The following is a 21,258-nucleotide window of genomic DNA, read 5'->3' as shown; positions in this document are numbered from 1 at the left end:
TAGTGATCTAATTTGATTTTCACTTAAAAAAATTACTGTAAACAATTTTATGTACTAAAAATACCTTTGTTATGCCTTCAAAATCAGTTTATAAATTACATAAAGTCAGTCTCCATACAGAAACCTTTGTGTGCCTTGGCTAATGCAAACACTCTTTGCATATTTGTTAACATAAAAATCTGCTCTATTCTATAGACCAAGCTCAGTTTAGAATTACTGTATCACCAAATTGTATAAAATACTTTCTTAGTTCTGGTACAAATGAGCTAAAGCCATCAAAGAAGCATATGAACTATCAAGACTAGCAGACACAAGTATGTGTGTGTGCACGAAAAAAGGTATGAATTATGTGAGTATTTTACAATCATTTAATTTTGAGAGAAAAAACCTGCTTCATGAAGACTTTATGAAGACTTGTATAAGATATGGTCAATACATTCCATCAGTCAACATATGTAACTAGACATATAGAGCACCATGTTTCAAAATAAAGTTTTTTAAAACTTTGAGCTCTTTTCAGAATCAACTTGAAAAAAAATCTAACAAGAATATCACTTGCTTTCATATGTCTATCAAACTCTCTCTGATGGATCATCCGCCTTGCTTACCCAAATCTCCACAGAAAATCAGAGAAACAAAATAGCAAAACCAAGAGCCTATGGATGCTTATAACCAAACCACTTAACAAGGAAATCCCAAAATACAAACGGGAGAGGAGAAAACAGGCTACTGTAACCACAATACCTACAGTATCAGCATCTATGCAATAAGGAAAGGGAAGTAATGGGGCATGTGCTGGACTTGATAACAGAAGAAACTCAAAAGTAGCCAACAGGCATCCACTGGAAACCATGGTGGGCCAATTTGAGAACAGCAGCTAAACCTGGGAAAAATTTTGTCAAGTCCAATTAAGTGGATGAATGCATGAGGACTAGAGAAAGGATTAAAGGGTTGAAGCTAACTTCTATGAACTTTTGAAACTGATCTCCCAAGCCTCTCTTCCAGGACTCCATATTGAAGAAAAGCTTCTGGGAACAAAAAGCAAAATTGGCAGGATAGGTACAAGGCAAAGCAGAGATAAAAATGAGGTAGGGGAACACAGCCAGGAAACCCCAGAAAGCAACCTGCTACATTTCTGAATATTACACAAAATAACAGTGAAGTTAGAAAAGCTCCTCTGAAACACATCTACTTAAAGCTCAGGAAAACTAATCTCTCAAAAGAGTGAGTATCACAAAAAATATTTAGGTGTTACAAAGATACTATAAGAAAAATTTAGAAGAGTTGTCCCTAAGCAACAAAAATCACACTAGAAAGAATTGCTTTAAAAAAAATTCAACAGGACTTCCCTGTGGCACAGTGATTAAGAATCCACCTGCCAATGCAGGGGACACGGGTTCGAGCCATGGTCCGGGAAGATCCCACATGCCACGGAGCAACTAAGCCCGCGTGCTACAACTACTGAGCCTGCGCTCTAGAGCCCACGAGCCACAACTACTGATGCCCGCGCACCTACAGCCCGTGCTCCACAACAAAGAGAAGCCACCGCAATGAGAAGCCTGCACACCGCAACGAAGAGTAGCCCCCACTCACCACAGCTAGAGAAAGCCTGCGCAGCAACGAAGACCCAACTCAGCCAAAATTAAATAAATAAATAAATTTATTAAAAAAAAAAATTCAACAAATGGTACTGAGAAAACAATATCCACATGCAAAAATCAGACCCTTACCTTACACCATATATAAAAATTAGCTCACTATGGACCAAAGACTTACATGTAAGAACTAAAACTATAAAACTTAGAAGAAGACGGGAAATAATTTTGGATTATAATTTTGGATTTGGCAATGATTTCTTGGATATGACACCAAAAGCACAGGCAGCAAAAAAAAAAATTTGGACTTCATCAAAATTAAAAACTTTTGTGCACTAAAATATATATATATGAAGTTGGCCTACAGAATGGGAGAAAATACTTGCAAATCATGTATATGATAAAGGATCAATATCCAGAGTATATGAAGAACTCATATAACTTAACAACAAAACACCCAACTAAAATATGGACAAAGGACTTGAGTAGACATTTCTCCAAAGAAGATAAATGACCAATAAACACATGAAAAGATGCTCAACACCAGTAGTCATCAGAGAATCTCAAATCAAAACTACAATGAAATATCACTTCACACCTATTAGGATGGTTATTATCAGAAAACCAGAAAACAGTAAGTATTGGTGGGGCTTCCCTGGTGGCACAGTGGTTAAGAATCCGCCTGCCAATGCAGGGCACACGGGTTCGAGCCCTGGTCCGGGAAGATCCCACATGCTGCGGAGCAACTAAGCCTGTGAGCCACAACTACTGAGCCTGCACTCTAGAGCCCGCACGCCCAGAGCCCGTGCTCTACAACAAGCGAAGCCACCACAATGAAGAGGAGCCACTTTCCGCAACCAGAGAAAAGCCTGTGCGCAGCAACAAAGACCCAATGCAGCCAAAAACACCAAAAAAAAGAGTGTTGGTGAGGATGTGAAATTGGCATCTGTGTGCATTACTGTTGGAATATGAGATGGTGCTATTGCTATGGAAAACAGTATGGCAGTTCCTCAAAAAATTAAACCCAGAATTACAATGTGATCCAGTAAATCCATTTCTGGGTATACACCCCGAAATACTGAACGCAAGGAACTGAGCAATTTGTACATTCATGTTTATAGCACCTATCCATCTGTCCATTAACAAATTAAAATGGATGAACAACTGCAGTACAAACATACAATGGAATATTACTCAGCTTTAGAAAGAAAGAAAATTCTGACACATGCTACAACAAACATGAATCTTGAAGACATCAGGTAAAGTGAAATAAGCTAGACATGAAAGTTCAAATATTTTAAGATTCCACTTATAGGAGATACAAAAGAATACTGAAATTCATAGCAAAGTAGAATGGTGGTTGCCAGGGGCAGGGAGAAAGGGGAAATGTGAAGTTTGATTAATAAACAGACTTTCAGTTTGTGAAGATAAAACGTTCTGGATGTGGATGGATGGTGGGGATGGGTGCACACAATGTGAATGTACTTAATACCACTGAACTGTACACTTAAAAATGATTAAATGTTACATTTTATGTTATATTTTACAATTAAAAAACACCAAAAAATTTAACAAACCAACACACCTCCAAACTAACAGACATTAAAAAAATGATTCAGGCACCTTCAAGATGGTGGAGGAGTAAGACATGGAGATCACCTTCCTCCCCACAAACACATCAAAACTACATCTACATATGGCACAACTCCTACAGAACACCTACTGAACGCTGGCAGAAGACCTCAGACCTCTCAAAAGGCAAGAAACTCCCCACGTACCTGGGTAGGGCAAAAGAAAAAAGGAAAAACAGAGACAAAAGAATAGGGACAGGACCTGCACCTCTGGGAGGGAGCTGTGAAGGAGGAAAGGTTTCCACACACTAGGAAGCCCCTTCGCGGGCGGAGACTGCGGGTGGTGGAGGGGGGAAGCTTCAGAGCCACGGAGGAGAGCGCAGCCACAGGGGTGCGGAGGGCAAAACGGAGAGATCCCCGCACAGAGGATCGGTGCCAACGAGCACTCACCAGCCGGAGAGGCTTGTCTGCTCACCCGCCGGGGTGGGCGGGGGCTGGGAACTGAGGCTCGGGCTTCGGAGGTCAGATCCCAGGGAGAGGACTGGGGTTGGCGGCGTGAACACAGCCTGAAGGGGGCTAGTGCGCCACAGCTAGCTGGGAGGGAGTCCGCGAAAAAGTCTGGAGCTGCCGAAGAGGCAAGAGACCACTGTTTCTTGGTGCGCGAGGAGAGGGGATTCAGAGCACCGCCTAAATGAGCTGTAGAGACGAGCACGAGCTGTGGCTATCAGCACGGACACCAGAGATGGGCATGAGACCCTAAGGCTGCTGCTGCAGTCACCAAGAAGCCTGTATGCAAGCACAGGTCACTATCCACACCTCCCCTCCCGGGAGCCTGTGCAGCCCGCCACTGCCAGGGTCCTGTGATCCAGGGACAACTTCCCCGGGAGAACACATGGCGCGCCTCAGGCTGGTGCAACATCGTACTGGCCTCTGCCACCGCAGGCTCGCCCCGCAATCCGTACCCCTCCCCCGACCCAGGGCCTGAGTGAGCCAGAGCCTCCTAATCAGCCAATCCTTTAACCCTGTCCTGTCTGGGTGGGGAACAGACGCCCTCAGGCGACCTACACGCAGAGGTGGGTCCAAATCCAAAGCTGAACCCCAGGAGCTGTGCGAACAAAGAAGAGAAAGGGAAATTTCTCCAAGCAGCCTCAGGAGCAGTGGATTAAATCTCCACAATCAACTTGATGTACCTGCATCTGTGGAATACCTAAATAGACAACGAATCACCCCAAAATTGAGCAGTGGACTTCGGGAGCAACTATAGATTTGGGGTTTGCTTTCTGCGTCTCATTTATTTCTGGTTTTATGTTTATCTTAGTTTAGTATTTAGAGCTTATTATGACTGATAGATTTGCTTATTGATTTGGTTGCTCTCTTCCTTTTTTTCTTTTTTATATATATATATTTTTTCCTTTTTTTCTTTTTGTGTGTATGTGTATGCTGCTTTGTGTGATTTGTCTGTATAGCTTTGCTTTTGCCATTTGTCCTAGGGTTCTGACTGTCCGTTTTTTGTTTTTGTTTTTTAGTATAGCTTTTAGTGCTTGTTATCATTGGAAGATTTGTTTTTTGGTTTGGTTGCTCTCTTCTTCCCTTCTCTCTTTTTAAAATTACTTTTTAAATTTTTAATAATTAATTTCTATTTTAATACCTTTATTTACTTATTTCCTTTCTTTCTTTCTTTTTTTTTCTCCCTTTTCTTCTGAGCTGTGTGGCTGACAGGGTCTTGGTGCTCTGGCTGAGGGTCAGGACTGTGCCTCTGAGGTGGGAGAGGCGACTTCAGGACATTGGTCCACCAAAGACCTCCCGACCCCACGTAATAACAAACTGCGAAAGCTCTCCCACAGATCTCCATCTCAACGCCAAGACCCAGCTCAACTCAACGACCAGCAAGCTACAGTGCTGGACACCCTATGCCAAACAACTAGCAACACAGGAACACAAACCCACCCATTAGCAGAGAGGCTGCCTAAAATCATAATAAGGTCACAGACACCCCAAAACACACCACCAGATGCTGTCCTGCCCATCAGAAAGACAAGATCCAGCCTCATCCACCAGAACACAGGCACTAGTCCCCTCCACCAGGAAGCCTACACAACCCACTGAACCAACCTTACCCACTGGGAGGAGACACCAAAAACAATGGGAACTACGAACCTGCAGCCTGCGAAATGGAGACCCCAAACACAGTAAGTTAAGCAAAATGAGAAGACAAAGAAATACACAGCAAATGAAAGAGCAAAGTAAAAACCCACCAGACCTAACAAATGAAGAGGAAATAGGCAGTCTACCTGAAAAAGAATTGAGTAATGATAGTAAAGATGATCCAAAATCTTGGAAATAGAATGAAGAAAATACAAGAAACGTTTAACGAGGACCTAGAAGAACTAAAGAGCAAACAAACAGTGATGAACACCACAATAAATGAAGTTAAAAATTCTCTAGAAGGAATCAATAGAATAACTGAGGCAGAAGAATGGATACATGACCTGAAAGATAAAATAGTGGAAATAACTACCGCAAAGCAGAAAAAAGAAAAAAGAATGAAAAGAATTGAGGACAATCACAGAGACCTCTGGAACAACATTAAACACAACAACATTCAAATTACAGGAATCCCAGAAGAAGAAGAGAAAAAAAAAAGAGACTGAAAAAATATTTGAAGAGATTATAGTTGAAAACTTCCCTAATATGGGAAAGGAAATAGTCAATGAAGTCCAGGAAGCGCAGAGAATGCCATACAGGATAAATCCAAGGAGAAACACACCAAGACACATATTAATCAAACTATCAAAAATTAAATACAAAGAAAAAATATTAAAAGCAGCAAGGGAAAAACAACAAATAACATACAAGGGAATCCCCAGAAGGTTAACAGCTGATCTTTCAGCAGAAACTCTGCAAGCCACAGCGGAGTGGCAGGACATATTTAAAGTGATGAAAGGGAAAAACCTACAACCAGATTACTCTACCCAGCAAGGATCTCATTCAGATTGGATAGAGAAACTAAAACCTTCACAGATAAGCAAAAGCTAAGAGAATTCTGCACCACCAAACCAGCTCTACAACAAATGCTAAAGGAACTTCTCTAAGCAGGAAACACAAGAGAAGGAAAAGACTTACAATAACAAACCCAAAACAATTAAGACAATGGTAATAGAAACATACATATCAATAACTACCTTAAATATAAATGGATTAAATGCTCCAACCAAAAGACACAGACTGGCTGAATGGATACAAAAACAAGACCCATATATACGCTGTCTACAAGAGACCCACCTCAGACCTAGGAACACATACAGACTGAAAGTGAGGGGATGGAAAAAGATATTCCATGCAAATGGAAATCAAAAGAAAGCTGGAGTAGCAATTCTCAAATCAGACAAAACAGACTTTAAAATAAAGACCATTAAAAGAGACAAAGAAAGACCCTACATAATGATCAAGGGATCAATCCAAGAAAAAGATAAAACAATTGTAAATATTTATGCACCCAACATAGGAGCACCTCAATACATAAGGCAAATACTAACAGCCATCAAAGGGGAAATCGACAGTAACACAATCATAGCAGGGGACTTTAACACCCCACTTTCACCAATGGACAGATCATCCAAAATGAAAATAAATAAGGAAACACAAGCTTTAAATGATATGTTAAACAAGATGGACTTAATTGATATTTATAGGACATTCCATCCAAAAACAGCAGATTACACTTTCTTCTCAAGTGCTCATGGAACATTCTCCAGGATAGATCATATCTTGGGTCACAAATCAAGCCTTGGTAAATGTAAGAAAATTGAAATCGTATCAAGTATCTTTTCCAACCACAATGCTATGAGACTAGACATCAATTACAGGAAAAAATCTGTAAAAAATACAAATACATGGAGGCTAAACAATACACTACATAACCAAGAGATCACAGAAGAAATCAAAAAGGAAACCAAAAAATACCTAGAAACAAATGACAATGAAAACACAACGACCCAAAACCTATGGGATGCAGCAAAAGCAGTTCTAAGAGGGAAGTTTATAGCAATACAATCCTACCACAAGAAACAAGAAAAATCTCAAATAAACAACCTAACCTTACACCTAAAGCTATTAGAGAAAGAAGAACAAAAAACCACCAAAGTTAGCAGAAGGAAAGAAATCATACAGATCAGATAAGAAAAACGAAAAAGAAATGAAGGAAACGATAGCAAAGATCAGTAAAACTAAAAGCTGGTACTTTGAGAAGATAAAATTAATAAACCATTAGCCAGACTCATCAAGAAAAAAAGGGAGAAAACTCAAACCAACAGAATTAGAAATGAAAAAGAAGTAACAACTGACACTACAGAAATACAAAGGATCATGAGAGATTACTACAAGCAACTGTATGCCAATAAAATGGAAAACCTGGAAGAAATGGACATTCTTATAAAAGCACAACCTTCTGAGACTGAACCAGGAAGAAACAGAAAATATAAACAGACCAATCGCAAGCACTGGAATTGAAATTGTGATTAAAAATCTTCCAACAAACAAAAGCCCAGGACCAGATGGCTTCACAGGTGAATTCAAACATTTAGAGAAGAGCTAACACCTATCCTTCTCAAACTCTTCCAAAACATAGCAGAGGGAGGAACACTCCCAAACTCATTCTACGAGGCCACCATCACCCTGAAACCAAAACCAGACAAAGATGTCACAAAGAAAGAAAACTATAGGCCAATATCACTGATGAACATAGATGCAAAAATCCTCAACAAAATACTAGCAAACTGAATCCAACAGCACATTAAACGGATCATACACCATGATCAAGTGCGGTTTATTGCAGGAATGCAAGGATTCTTCAATATCTTCAATATATGCAAATCAATCAATGTGATACACCATATTAACAAACTGAAGGAGAAAAACCATATGATCATCTCAATAGATGCAGAAAAAGCTTTTGAAAAAATTCAACACCCATGTATGATAAAAACCCTCCAGAAAGTAGGCACAGAGGGAACTTATCTCAACATAATAAAGGCCATATATGACAAACCCACAGCCAACATCGTTCTCAATGGTGAAAAACTGAAAGCATTTCCACTAAGATCAGGAACAAGACAAGGTTGCCCACTCTCACCACTATTATTCAACATTGTTTTGGAAGCTTTAGCCACAGCAATCAGAGAAAAAAAGAAATAAAAGGAATCCAAATTGGAAAAGAAGAAGTAAAACTGTCACTGTTTGCAGATGACATGATACTATACATAGAGAATCCTAAAAATGCTACCAGAAAACTACTAGAGCTAATCAATGAATCTGGTAAAGTAGCAGGATACAAAATTAAAGCACAGAAACCTTTTGCATTCCTATACACTAATGATGAAAAATCTGAAAGAGAAATTAAGGAAACACTCCCATTTACCACTGCAACAAAAAAAATAAAATACCTAGGAATAAACCTACTTAAGGAGACAAAAGACCTGTATACAGAAAACTATAAGACACTGCTGAAAGAAATTAAAGATGATACAAACAGATGAAGAGATATATTGTGTTCATGGATTGGAAGAATTAACATTGTTAAAATGACCATAGTACTCAAGGCAATCTACAGAGTCAGTGCAATCCCTATCAAACCACCAATGGCATTTTTCACAGAACTAGAACAAAAAACTGCACAATTTGTATGGAAACACAAAAGACCCCGAATAGCCAAAGCAACCTTGAGAAAGAAAAACGGAGCTGGAGGAATCAGGCTCCCTGACTTCAGACTATACTACAAAGCTACAGTAATCAAGAAAGTATGGTACTGGCACAAAAACAGAAATATAGATCAATGGAACAGGATAGAAAGCCCAGAGATAAACCCATGCACATACGGTCACCTTATCTTTGATAAAGGAGGCAAGAATATACAATGGAGAAAAGACAGCCTCTTCAGTAAGCGGTGCTGGGAAAACTGGACAGCTACATGTAAAAGAATGAAATTAGAACATTCCCTGACATCATACACAAAAATAAACTCAAAAGACCTAAATGTAAGGCCAGACACTATCAAACTCTTAGAGGAAAACATAGGCAGAACACTGTATGACATAAACCACAGCAAGATCCTTTTTGACCCACCTCCTAGAGAAATGGAAATAAAAACAAAAATAAACAAATGGGACCTAATGAAACTTAAAAGCTTTTGCACAGCAAAGGAAAACATAAACAAGATGAAAAGACAACCCTCAGAATGGGAGGAAATATTTGTAAACAAAGCTACTGACAAAATATACAAGAAGCTCATGCAGCTCAGTATCAAAAAAACAAACAACCCAATCCAAAAATGGGCAGAAAACCTAAACAGACATTTCTCCAAAGAAGATATACAGATTGCCAACACACACATGAAAGGATGCCCAACATCACTAATCATTAGAGAAATGCAAATCAAAACTACCGTGAGGTATCACCTCACACCAGTCAGAATGGCCATCATCAAAAAATCTACAAACAATAAATGCTGGAGAGGGTGTGGAGAATAGGGAACCCTCTTGCACTGTTGGTAGGAATGTACATTGATACAGCCACTATGGAGAACAGTATGGAGGTTCCTTAAAAAACTAAAAATAGAACTACCATACGACCCAGCAATCCCACTACTGGGCATATACCCTGAGAAAACCAAAATTCAAAAAGTCACGTACCACAATGTTCATTGCAGCTCTATTTACAATAGCCAGGACATGGAAGCAACCTATGTGTCCATCGACAGATGAGTGGATAAAGAAGATGTGGCATATATATACAATGGAATATTACTCAGCCATAGAAAGAAACGAAACTGAGTTATTTGTAGTGAGGTGGATGGACCTAGAGTCTTTCATACAGAGTGAAGTAAGTCAGAAAGAGAAAAACAAATACCGTATGCTAACACATATATATGGAATCCCCCCCCAAAAAAATGGTTCTGAAGAACATAGGGGCAGGACAGGAATAAAGACGCAGACGTAGAGAATGGACTTGACACGGGGAGGGGGAAGGGTAAGCTGGGACGAAGTGAGAGAGTGGCATGGACATATATACACTACCAAATGTAAAATAAATAGCTAGTGGGAATCAGGCGCATAGCACAGGGAGATCAGCTAGGTGCTTTGTGTCCACCTAGAGGGGTGGTATAGGGAGGGTGGGAGGGAGACGAAAGAGGGAGGAGATATGTGGATGTATGTATATGTATAGCTGATTCACTCTGTTATACAGCAGAAACTAACACAGCATTGTAAAGCAATTATACTCCAATAAAGATGTTAAAAAAAGAGAGAAAAAAAAAAAGAAAAAAAAAGAAAAAAAAAGATTCATAACACAAAACCTAAGTAAAAAAATATGAAATCACACATTCAAAGAGCACATCACACACCTGAGCATATCAACCCAGAACCACCTAGATTTTTAAGGAAAAAAAATCCTTTGATCACTTAGGCGAAAATAAATATAAGAAAATTAGATCACCACTCAAACTGCCAGCAATGCTTTATACCAGGAAAAAAGAAAAAAGCAATTGTTACATATTTAAGATACTCAAGAAAAGAAAGCACAAGCCAAGACTTTCATATCCAGCAAAACTGACCTTGGATATAAAGGGCACAAAACATTATCAACATCCAAGGATTCAGACAATATTGTTTCCATGATCTTCAAGATAACTTTAAACAATCAAAATGACTACAGAGACTTCAACATACGCACTGGTAGTGAACAATACAAATAAAGTTACTTGCAGAACTAAGCTTGAATGAAGATTAAAAGGGAGAGTTTTGTAATGGCTATTTATGATGATGTAAATACAACTTTTAAAAACCAGGGGTGAGAGGGGAAAGCAATCAAAAACATTTAACTGTTCTCAGTAATTATACTGGTGGTGGTTGTACTGTAATTCTGAGACATGTTCGTGTAATGTGGGATTAAGTTAACAAGTGATATTGGGATATTTAAATTCTATCATTCCCACATCCTTCAAAACTAAGATTTTTGGTGTGAAATAAAGGTCACAGAGATGTAATACAAAAGAGGTTAAAAAAAAAAAAGTTAAGTAAAAAATGCTATTGTTGCTTGAATCAGAATGAATTCCTAAGATATCTTAAATATATGTATTTAAAATGTATATATATAACAAGTCCACCTATATTTTGTATAGTTCATATATTTAGTGTTAAATGAATAATAAACAATATGTTGATGTGTATAGCGAATACATATTTACTATACTATGTATTTCCTTGCTCTGTTCATTGAAGATGCCTAAAAACAAGACAAACTTAGCAACAATGAGTATCTCCAGGGTCCAGGTTGATATCTTGAAATACCACTTTCTACTAAAAGAAAAAGCAGGGTTTCTTAAAGAAATGGCCATTTCAGCTGTGGACATAAAATGTACAAGATGAACCTGGAATACTGAGGAAACTATCCCAGACTATATGGGTATAGACAGAGTTACTAGATAGTCCAGCAATTCTACTCCTGGGTATATATTCAAGAGAAACCAAAACATGTATCTACACAAAAACATACATAAATGTTCATAGCAGCAATATAACAGCCAAAAAGTAGAAACAATCCAAATGTCCACTAATAAATGTATATACAAAAACTGGTATAATGGTAGTTTAGCAAGAAAAATAAATGAAGTACTGATACATGCTACAACACAGATGAACCTTGAAAACATTATGTACTAAGTGAAAGAGGCCAGTCACAAAGGACCACACATTGAATGATTCCATTTATAGGGACTGTCCAGAATAGGCTGGTTGGAAGAATGGGAAGAAATGGCTAAAGGATGTGGGATTTCTTCTTGGGGTGATACAGATTTCTAAAATTGATGTACAACTTTGTGAACGTACGCAAAAACCACTGAATTGTACACTTTCAAAGGATGAAATATATGGTATGTGAATTTTATCTCAACAAAGGTGGTAAATATAGGGCAAGAATCAAGTATTTATTCTGCCTTTCCTATATGAACTTGTACCACCGGATGTCCAAACAGTGATGAATCACAACATTTCACTATACAAATATTGCAACTAATAAGTGAAGAAGAAATGACAGAATTAAAGTATCACAATGAATAAAAGGATCTAGGCATTGAATATCGACAGCTGCTAACACCACAAAAAGACAACCAGACATTAGGTGCCTGCTGATTAAAGAATATAACATCACCTGTAGTCCTGCCAAAAGAAACTAACATGAGTCTGATCAAATTTCTGGATCCAACTGGCAATTTGCAGGGAATATAGGAACAAAGGAACATAATAAACTGCACCATGAATATACAGTTAGCAAAACCCAGACAGGTGGAAACTCTACAGAGTGTCCTAGGTCCTTCAACAGATAAAATTTAAGTAAAAGAAAGGGATAGAGGGGAAACCTGTACCTTGAGAGATTTAAGAAACCTATCAAATCTTTAATAATGGGAAAGGATAGGACAGTTTTTCTATCCCTTTGTGGAGGAAAGGGTTGACATTGGGATGGAGCACATGAAGGCACTTCTGGCGTAGTAAGCAAAGTTCCCTTGTTTGATTTCAGTGGTAGTTACAAAGTTGTTTACCTTATAATAATTCACTATGCTATATACATTTAGTGGTTTTACATGTTTGTGTTTCATTTTATAACAATTAAAAAAACCCACTTCCTCCGTGCTTCCGCTGTTGGGGGGCACGGGTTCAATCCCTGGTCGGGGAATTAAGATCTTGCATGCCGCGTGGCATGGCCAAAAAAACTCAACCGACCAACCAAACAAAAAACACAAAAACACAAAAAAACCCACTTCATTTCATATATGCACAGTTACACTACAGCACTAAAGAATACCAAATAGATGAAATAGAACAGGAGGTGAACAGGACCCAAAGGATAAGGTCAGAGAATCAAACAGAAGTGAAAGAGTGGAGTTATCTGGGGAATGGTTTATGAAGAGTTGGAACTTCAGCTCAGTCTCACAACCTGACAGGTCAGGATCACATGCAAAGTGAAGGGAAAGCACCACATGGAAAAATAGGGATGCACAATGCGTAAATCCTAAGATTGATGTATGGCTGAAGGAGGAATTGGAGCCTAACTCAAAAGAGGACTTCACTGGATTTCGTCCAATGAGAAAAGCAAATCAAAATCTGAGAGTATTTTCATTATTCACTTGTATACTCATCTCCTCCTTAGAATTCTATCACTGGCATCAATACTTAGTGTGCCCTATTTCTGAAACACATTAGGAACATTTCTTAAACATATTAGACACAAGTGAGGACTGCAGCATGCGATCAGGCTAGGGATCTAGGTTCAAATGCCAATCACATAACGGCTACTTTCTGGACAAGTAACTTAGTAATTGCATCTGTTTCCTCAGGAGGAGAATACTTCAGCTGCCGTAAGTAAAATGCCTATTACATAGTGGGATTTTTTTAAAAAATAAATTTATTTATTTAATTTCTTTATTTTTGGCTGCGTTGGGTCTTTATTGCTGCACACGGACTTTCTCTAGTTGCAGCGAGCGGGGGCTACTTTTCGTTGCAGTGTGTGGGCTTCTCATTGCAGTGGCTTCTCTTGTTGCAGAGCACGGGCTTTAGCTGTTGTGGCATGCGGGCTCAGCAGTTGTGACTCGCGGGCTATAGAGTGCAGGCTCAGTAGTTATGGCGCACGGGCTTAGTTGCTCTCCAGCACGTGCTATCTTCCCGGATCAGGGCTCGAACCCATGTCCCCTGCGTGGGCAGGCGGATTCTTAACCACTGTGCCACCAGGGAAGCCCTACAGAGTGGGATCTTAATAAATTTTCATCCACACAATTTATAGTTGACAAGGAATTTAGAAATCATCTAATAATCTCAAATTTACAATCCAGGAAACGTGTTTGGTCAATACATATCATTTTGAACATAAAAGATACAGAGTACATCCATTATCGCAGAAAGTTCTACTGGACAGCCCTACAGTACTTCCCAGTAGCATTAATGGATTTTGAACATAAGATTATTCTTCGACTAATTGCTTTATTAAATTAAAAAGCAGAAGCATAAGTGAGCTATAATATAAACCACCACTCAGATTTCAAAGACATTTTACTTTAGCAGGTAAAGGAATGAAACATGCTGATTTAACTTCTATAAAACGGCCATTGTACAGTCATCTCTCAGCAGCCACAGGCGGGGGATTGGTTCTAGGACCCCTCCACATTTACCGAAATCCATGGATACTCAAGTCTCTTATATAAAATGGCGTAGTAATGGCATATATCCTACGCACATCCTTCCTTACACTTTAAGTCATCTCTAGATTACTTATAATACCTAATACAATGCAAATGCTATGTAAATAGTTGCTGGTGTGGGGTAAATACAAGTTTTGCTTTTTGTAAATGAATTTTTTCCCAAATATTTTTGATCTGCAGTTGGTTGAATCCACAGATGCAGAACCCACAGACATGGAGGGCTGACTGTATAACAGATTATGAGACACAGGGGAAACATCAAAATTTAAACGAACAGTCTTCAACTTTAGCAGGCATCAGTATCACCTGGGAAGCTTGTTAAGGTAGAGGATCCCAGGTCCCATCACAAATATTCTGATTACGTGGGTCTAAGGTACAGCCCACTAAAGCATATTTTAGAGGAGCATCCTGATAATTCTCATGCCGAGCGTTGGTGAATCACAACTGGCACATCACAAAAGCTTTACACATCAACTGCTTTTAGTGAAAATTTTCAGAGCTATGAAAAGATTCCTAGTAACAGATACTTGAGGCAGAAATACTGATAACTGCATGAACAATGGAGTCTAGATCTGGGTTCGATTTTTAGCTTTTGTCACTCTGCTGCTGTGTGACTTCAGACAAAGTGTTTAACCTTTATGATTCTTTTCTTCCTTATCTGGGGTAAGAAAGAGAATATCAACCTTAAGTAAATGTTTAGGAACCACATACCAAAATAAACCTAACAAGGAAAAACAAACGCCAAAACCCAAGAATCTCTTCCCATGAAATCAGTAAATAAATATAGGTAGACATTTATCTCCAGATAAACATAAAGGTAATGAAATAAAGCAAAATTAAAGGCTGGTAGATTTGAGTAACAACAAAATTTATGTCAAAACCCACCATAAACAAAATTAGAAGCCAAACTACTAAAATACCTTCTAATATGATAAGATTCATAACAAGCTCAAATAAGAGGCTAAAAAACACATTAGTACTTAACAGAAAAGCAACATTAACAAGCTAAATTTAAACTTTAAATTTTAGAAATATCGAAAAGTTTCCCTAAAGCCCCCAATTAGAAAAAGATTACAAATGTGATCTTCGTTCTTATGATTCTTGAAGAATTACAGATGAATAGGCTATTTCTTACTAGAACAGATAAAATTCACCAAACACTCAAAATTAATCTAGTGACGGTAACATAGCTTTTAGTCTCACTTCTTAACTCTTTAGGTTAACCCATGGTTTTTTCAACCTCAGCCCTACTGACATTTTGTACCAGGTAACTTTTTGCTTTGCAGGAATATGCTATGCATCGTAGGATGTTTAGCAGCATCCCCAGCTTCTATCCACCAGATGCCAGTAGTACCCCTTTCCCATCTGGGACAACCAAAAATGTCTCTAAACATTGTTAAATGTCCCTTGGTGGGCAAAGCTGCCTCTGGTTGAGATCCACTGGGTCAATCTATACTATCCTTTTCTGGTGCCATATTAAAAATTACTTCTCCAGAAACAGCCACATCTAACCCCAACTAGGACCAGTGCAATTCTGTATGTTCTCAATATTGCTGTTGTGTGCTGGATCTAAGAACTGTGAAAAAAACAAACAAAAACCCTTTTCTGTGCTGGAAAAAATAGACACATATATGCCTGCACAAGCAAAAACTATTTCTGAAAGGGCACACAGAAACTGTGCACAGCAAATGCTGTAGGGCAGGGGGCTTAGATACCTGGATGGGAGGGAGGTTTATCATATCCCTTTTTCTACTGTTTTCATTTACCATGTGTCTGTTAGTTTTCAATAATAAAACATTTAAAATGTGTCTATGTGGGGAGGATGAATATAGAGGAAAATGTAGAAGAGTTCACTCAACAGACCCATGAGCAACAAGATTTGATACATTCTATTGAGGAACTATTGCCAAATATCAACTTTATGTGAGGTACTGGTGACTATAGCCAAAAAGAAAGGAAACAAAACCCCCCTGTCCTTTTGGGGCGGGGGGGTTACATTTAACTTTATCTAGATTCCTATGTTTGAGAGAAATTTAGGGCTTTCACAATACAAATTTAAACAAAATCCTTAACTAACCAAATTGCCCAAAATGTTATTCTTTCACAAGTGGCAATTGTTTATGACAATTTTATGAGCAATTTGAGTATAAATAAGCAACAGTTAGTGTAAACTGGATGAAATCTACCATTAAAAAATCTTGAATAAATTTCTATGCAAAGACTATTAATAAAAATTAGAATGGGAGAATGCTTTATTATCAGACAAAGAACAGGGATTGTGGGCACTCTTCTAGAGAGAGAAAGGAATGGCTTTCCTTTAAATCATTTAAGTCTTTACAGGGGAAGAAAGGAATGCAAAAAGAAAATCTTTAAATTTTCAAATGGTATCTACTAGTCAAGAACCAAGTCAACTGAGAAAGATTAAGACTGCAAGCAAAAAGTGGAATCAAATTTTAGCACAAGTAAATACAAGTTCCTTTATGCATATCAGCTGACTAGTCTTAGATGTACTAAGTGAAACTCAGATATGACATAGATGGTGCATTCTCAGATGTCATCATAGTCAAAAATCATTAGTTCTGAATACTGCCCTTAACTTACTGTGTACTCTTGAGACCTTAAACACAACTACATTTAAATTTGGCATATTATAATGTTTCAATTGCTGCAGCTCAAAAAAGAGGCAACAGAACTAAAGAAAGAGAAGATTAAAATGATCACATGAATTGGAGAGAGATATGAGACTAGACCATGACCAACAAAAATACTAAGAGTGTGTTCTTTACAACCTCATCTTAAGAGAACTCAAAAGACTTGGAATTAATATAAGAAACAAATGCATCATAAACTTGACTAACCAAACTAATGAACAGAGTTTCTAGGAAAAGCTGGGTCAATATCTATTCTACGACTGACACTGGGGAGGATGCTCTCCCACAGTACATACTTTGTGGAGGCACTGCTGGTTCCAGGGCTTTTTTATATACTTCATTAGATTTAGCTTGAGCTTGATCCAGCAAGGCCATTCTTCAATTACTAATCTCAATTACATAAACCTCACTGCATCCAGTGAGCAAAGGATAGATTTATCTAATTAGGATACATATAAAAGTCATTTTCTGCTGGTAGCCATCCAACCTTCTAAAAAGAGAAAGTAACAATGATAAAAGACAGCTCTGTTGACACTAACTTTTAACACAAGACCAACTTGACCTTTAGGGGATTTTTTACTTTTAAATTTGTTAATGTGAAAAAATAAAATAAAGCCACATAAATATTTTTAAATCTTTTAACATAATGAATGCATATTTATTATAAAACTAGATATATGTTGTTACTAGCATCTTTAAATTGAAGCTTGCTATGGTTTAATTTACCGAATGGTGTTCAATTTACTTAGTGGTGGAGACTCATGCTTTTTTAAAGTCTACCATGACATTCCATTATAACCTCGTAAGAAAAATTTTCCCAGTGATGTCGGGGAGTATGAATTTGAAAGTGACTCACATTCAATTTGAGACCACCCCCTTCACCCTAAAAGAATAGGAAAAAAAAAAAGATAAAAGAGTGAGGCTGTGCAATTGATGCAAGTGTACCAACACAAATAAATATTAAAACCACTTTTGATAAAACAGCAAAGGTAAAAAAGACAATGGTTAGCTATGAAGGGTGCAATTTACTTCTCAAAACAGAAATTAGCATCAGATTTCAATTATTCTCCTAATAATGACTCAATGTAAAACACTGAAGTTTGCCTTTATACACAGAAGACAGAAAGTAGGGTAATAAAAATGAATACTCTGGCTTTCTTATTAAATGATGGCATTTAAGTAAAATAATAAGAGTTAGCATGCAAGTGACCTGGGCTTCACCAGTCAACTTAAAGTTACAGCTGTGAATTTTGGCTGTTAAGTAAGGTTTTGCTTTAAAGCACACCAACCAGGCCATAGAGACAAATTATGAAAGACGGAGGGTTCAAAAAGAGAAGTGTAGTCTTGTGGTGAAATCATTACTAAAGTAGAAAAGTAAGCAAATGGGACATCTGTAGCCACATCAAGAATTTCTAGAACTATTTTGATTTGTGATTCCTACCAGCATATTCCAGGGCTACTTAAGGGAAGCCATACTTACATTACTATTCATCAGTTCACTACTGCCTTAGGAGACAATTTAAATAAAAATGTTATTTCTCGCAATCTAAATGTTGTACCAAAAAGGCTTCCTCTCTCTTCCATAACACTATCACTGACCTAAGTTCTGTGTACAAGAAATAACTGGGAAAATATAAACAGAGCAAGAATCAAGCAGATTTAAAAGATGAAGAGTAGAAGCAATGGAGACTGCAAGAGACCAAAAGGTATACTGTTTAATAGAAACCTATGTGCCAATCTGATAAACCAAATCAGATTTATGATCAGAAGAGATTAAAATAGGAATCAATCTAAACTATGAAGTTCTTCCTTCCAACTAAAAAAAAGGACCTTTTCAAAGACTGTTTTCTTAAAAGGTCCTAATGACAATCCACAAATTGCATAAAGTCTTCCAGGGTCAACTTTTCCACACTCCACTGTACCTGTTAACAGGTACAACACAGTATTCGTGTTTCTCTGAAAAGAACAGACACCGAAGTGCCGTTTTCATAACTTAAAATGAAAATTTCAACTAAACGCCACTACTCAGTTTGTCAAAATTTACAGAATATGTTCCAAATCAGTACTTTAGTATTGGAAGGCAACGTTTACTTCAAACTAATTGTACATACACAGACACACCTCTGACGTAGTATTTCTGAAGCAAGACACCATTCAAACCACCAAAAATTTAAGTAGACAACTAATGCTAAAATGTGATAAACAAGAACGTTTTACAACTTAAATTGTGTTAGCAAATGAAATATTTCTGCTAAACATTTAACTCTTTCACAGGGTCATTTGAAAACAATGTTACAATTAAACTAAGCCCAATTTGCAGTATTTGAAGCAATATGAGTCCAATACAATTAAGATGTACAACAGAATGACTGGGTTTTCTACAATTACATTGTACATATAAATTGTTCAAATGTTGAGTATAAAATTTGAATGAATACCAATGTAATAAATACTCTTTGAGAAAAGAAATGCTTCTGATTTATCTCTTAGCTCAAAAGACCTGGCAGAGCCTGACACAGCGCCTGGCAGCTTGTCAACACAAATTAAAAAACCAACCAACCAACCAGAAACCCCGCATTTGAAGCAAAATGTTTATCACGCGATTCACCTTCACTGTTAACCTAGAACATTAAATACAATAGTAAAATCCACGACCAACTTTTTTCTGCATATCGATTATATCTTAAAATTTGGTTGTTTCAAAAACAGATAATAAAACAGTACTTACATTTCTATTGAATTTGGTGAAAGAATGGTGCATGTAAAACCTGTGCATATAAACAATCGCAGTGTTTATTGTAAGCTGAGAGCTGGAACGTAACGTTTAGGAAATATCGGAGAAAAACAAGATCTCTTTTCCAAAACAATTCTGAAGGAAAATTCCCGATCTACGGTTCTTTTCCAAGGCCCCCGTTCACTCAAAACCAATCCCCAAACTGTAATAATAAGGAACTAAATACCCACAGGATGGTGGCGTGGGGGCTGGCGGATCGAAAAAGCTCCACACCGATTAAATAGCAGGAATAATAACAAACGCCGAGCATTCCACTCCAATACTGCTATTAAGCGAGCCCAGGAAGGATTTATCAATGGCTACGACTAAACCCAAAATCAAACAGTTGAAACGCGCGCGCGCACCCATGCAAAACCATGCCAAGAACATAAAGACGTCCCGTGCGCTCCCAAGGTACAAGAGAACCGCCATCAAACCGGCGAGGAGAGCGGGGAAAGGCTGCAGAGAACACTTACGCCTTTCAGCATCTCCCTCCTAGCTCTCAACCCCTTCTCGGACTAGAAGTAGAAGCAGCCGCCTCTTTTCTGCGATAATCCCTAAGATTTCCCTCTCGCCCGGGCGGCACTCCCATCCCCCGCCGTCACCACGCGCGGCCCCAAATAGATTACACAACGCAGCCTCCCGGCCCGCATTCACCGGACTCCCTTCCTCCTCCCCTCCTCCGCCGCCGGCCGCTCGGAGCCTCCAGAACCCGAGCCTGTCTTCCCTTACGGCGCGGCCGAAGCCCAATTAAGACCGAGGTGGCGGCGCCATGTTCGCGGGGCACCAGGCCCGGCGACCGGGCGAGTAGTGAGGAGGACAGGGCGTGAGCGGCGGAGGGCCAAAAATAGGAAAGGATACACATTGAGACGCTGTCCCATGTCCTGGATGAGGTTGGCCGCCTGCTGGCGGTACGAGAGCTCTTTATCCGCCTCCACTCCGCAGCGGCGGCTCGGCGTGTTCTCCAGCTGTTCCCGAGTAAAGAACCAGCGAGAAGAAGCTCCACGGCCCGACGCCATGACACTTCCTCCTCCGCCCGCTCCCTCACCCACCCCCCGCCCCTCCCAGCTCGCGGACTCCCAGCCAAGGCCGCGCGACCCCGCCCCACTCCGCTCGCCGTAGACCACGCACCGCCCTTTTTCACCACCGCCGCCGCCCGTGCGCGTGCGCGGGGGGCCGCCCTACCGGCTCGCCCTAGTCTTTTGCTTTCTTTTTCCTGCCCCGGGCCTCGCTCTCGCGCACGGGACCACAATGCTCCGCGCCGCTTGTCATTTGGAGGCGCCCAAAGGTGGGGGTAGGCTGGAAGGGAAAGGTCGGCGCGGTGCATGCCGGGTCTAGGATTGGCTGGGAGAAGGGCGGGGAGGAGAGGCGAGAAGAGGCTGGTTTCGGGTCGGGTGGCGAGAGACGCGGGCGAGCGAGCGGGCGG

General features: G+C 39.2%; 1 protein-coding gene and 1 long non-coding RNA gene across 4 annotated transcripts in view; one reads left to right on the top strand and one right to left on the bottom strand.

Annotated features, from left to right (window-relative positions):
- The window catches only part of CCNT2 (cyclin T2), a 45,842-nt gene extending 24,970 nt beyond the window's left edge, over positions 1 to 20,872 (bottom strand). For all 3 annotated transcript variants that reach the window (XR_009700351.1, XM_061183395.1, XM_061183404.1), the window contains exons 1-2: positions 20,694 to 20,872; positions 19,788 to 19,869 (exon numbers count right to left, since the gene is read on the bottom strand). Coding sequence is in view for 2 of the 3 variants with exons in the window: in XM_061183395.1 (XP_061039378.1) it covers positions 19,788 to 19,869; positions 20,694 to 20,851 (240 nt within the window). In the remaining variant the exon portion in view is untranslated. The remainder of the gene's footprint in view (positions 1 to 19,787; positions 19,870 to 20,693) is intronic.
- A 144-nt stretch (positions 20,873 to 21,016) lies between these two features.
- The window catches only part of LOC133097555 (uncharacterized), a 130,712-nt gene continuing 130,470 nt past the window's right edge, over positions 21,017 to 21,258 (top strand). Inside the window, exon 1 of the long non-coding RNA XR_009702027.1 lies at positions 21,017 to 21,120. This is a non-coding gene — a long non-coding RNA (uncharacterized LOC133097555). The remainder of the gene's footprint in view (positions 21,121 to 21,258) is intronic.

This window comes from Eubalaena glacialis, chromosome 1 (genome assembly GCF_028564815.1).
Source record: "Eubalaena glacialis isolate mEubGla1 chromosome 1, mEubGla1.1.hap2.+ XY, whole genome shotgun sequence".
NCBI lineage: Eukaryota > Metazoa > Chordata > Mammalia > Artiodactyla > Balaenidae > Eubalaena > Eubalaena glacialis.
This window is presented reverse-complemented; position numbering and strand designations above follow the sequence as displayed.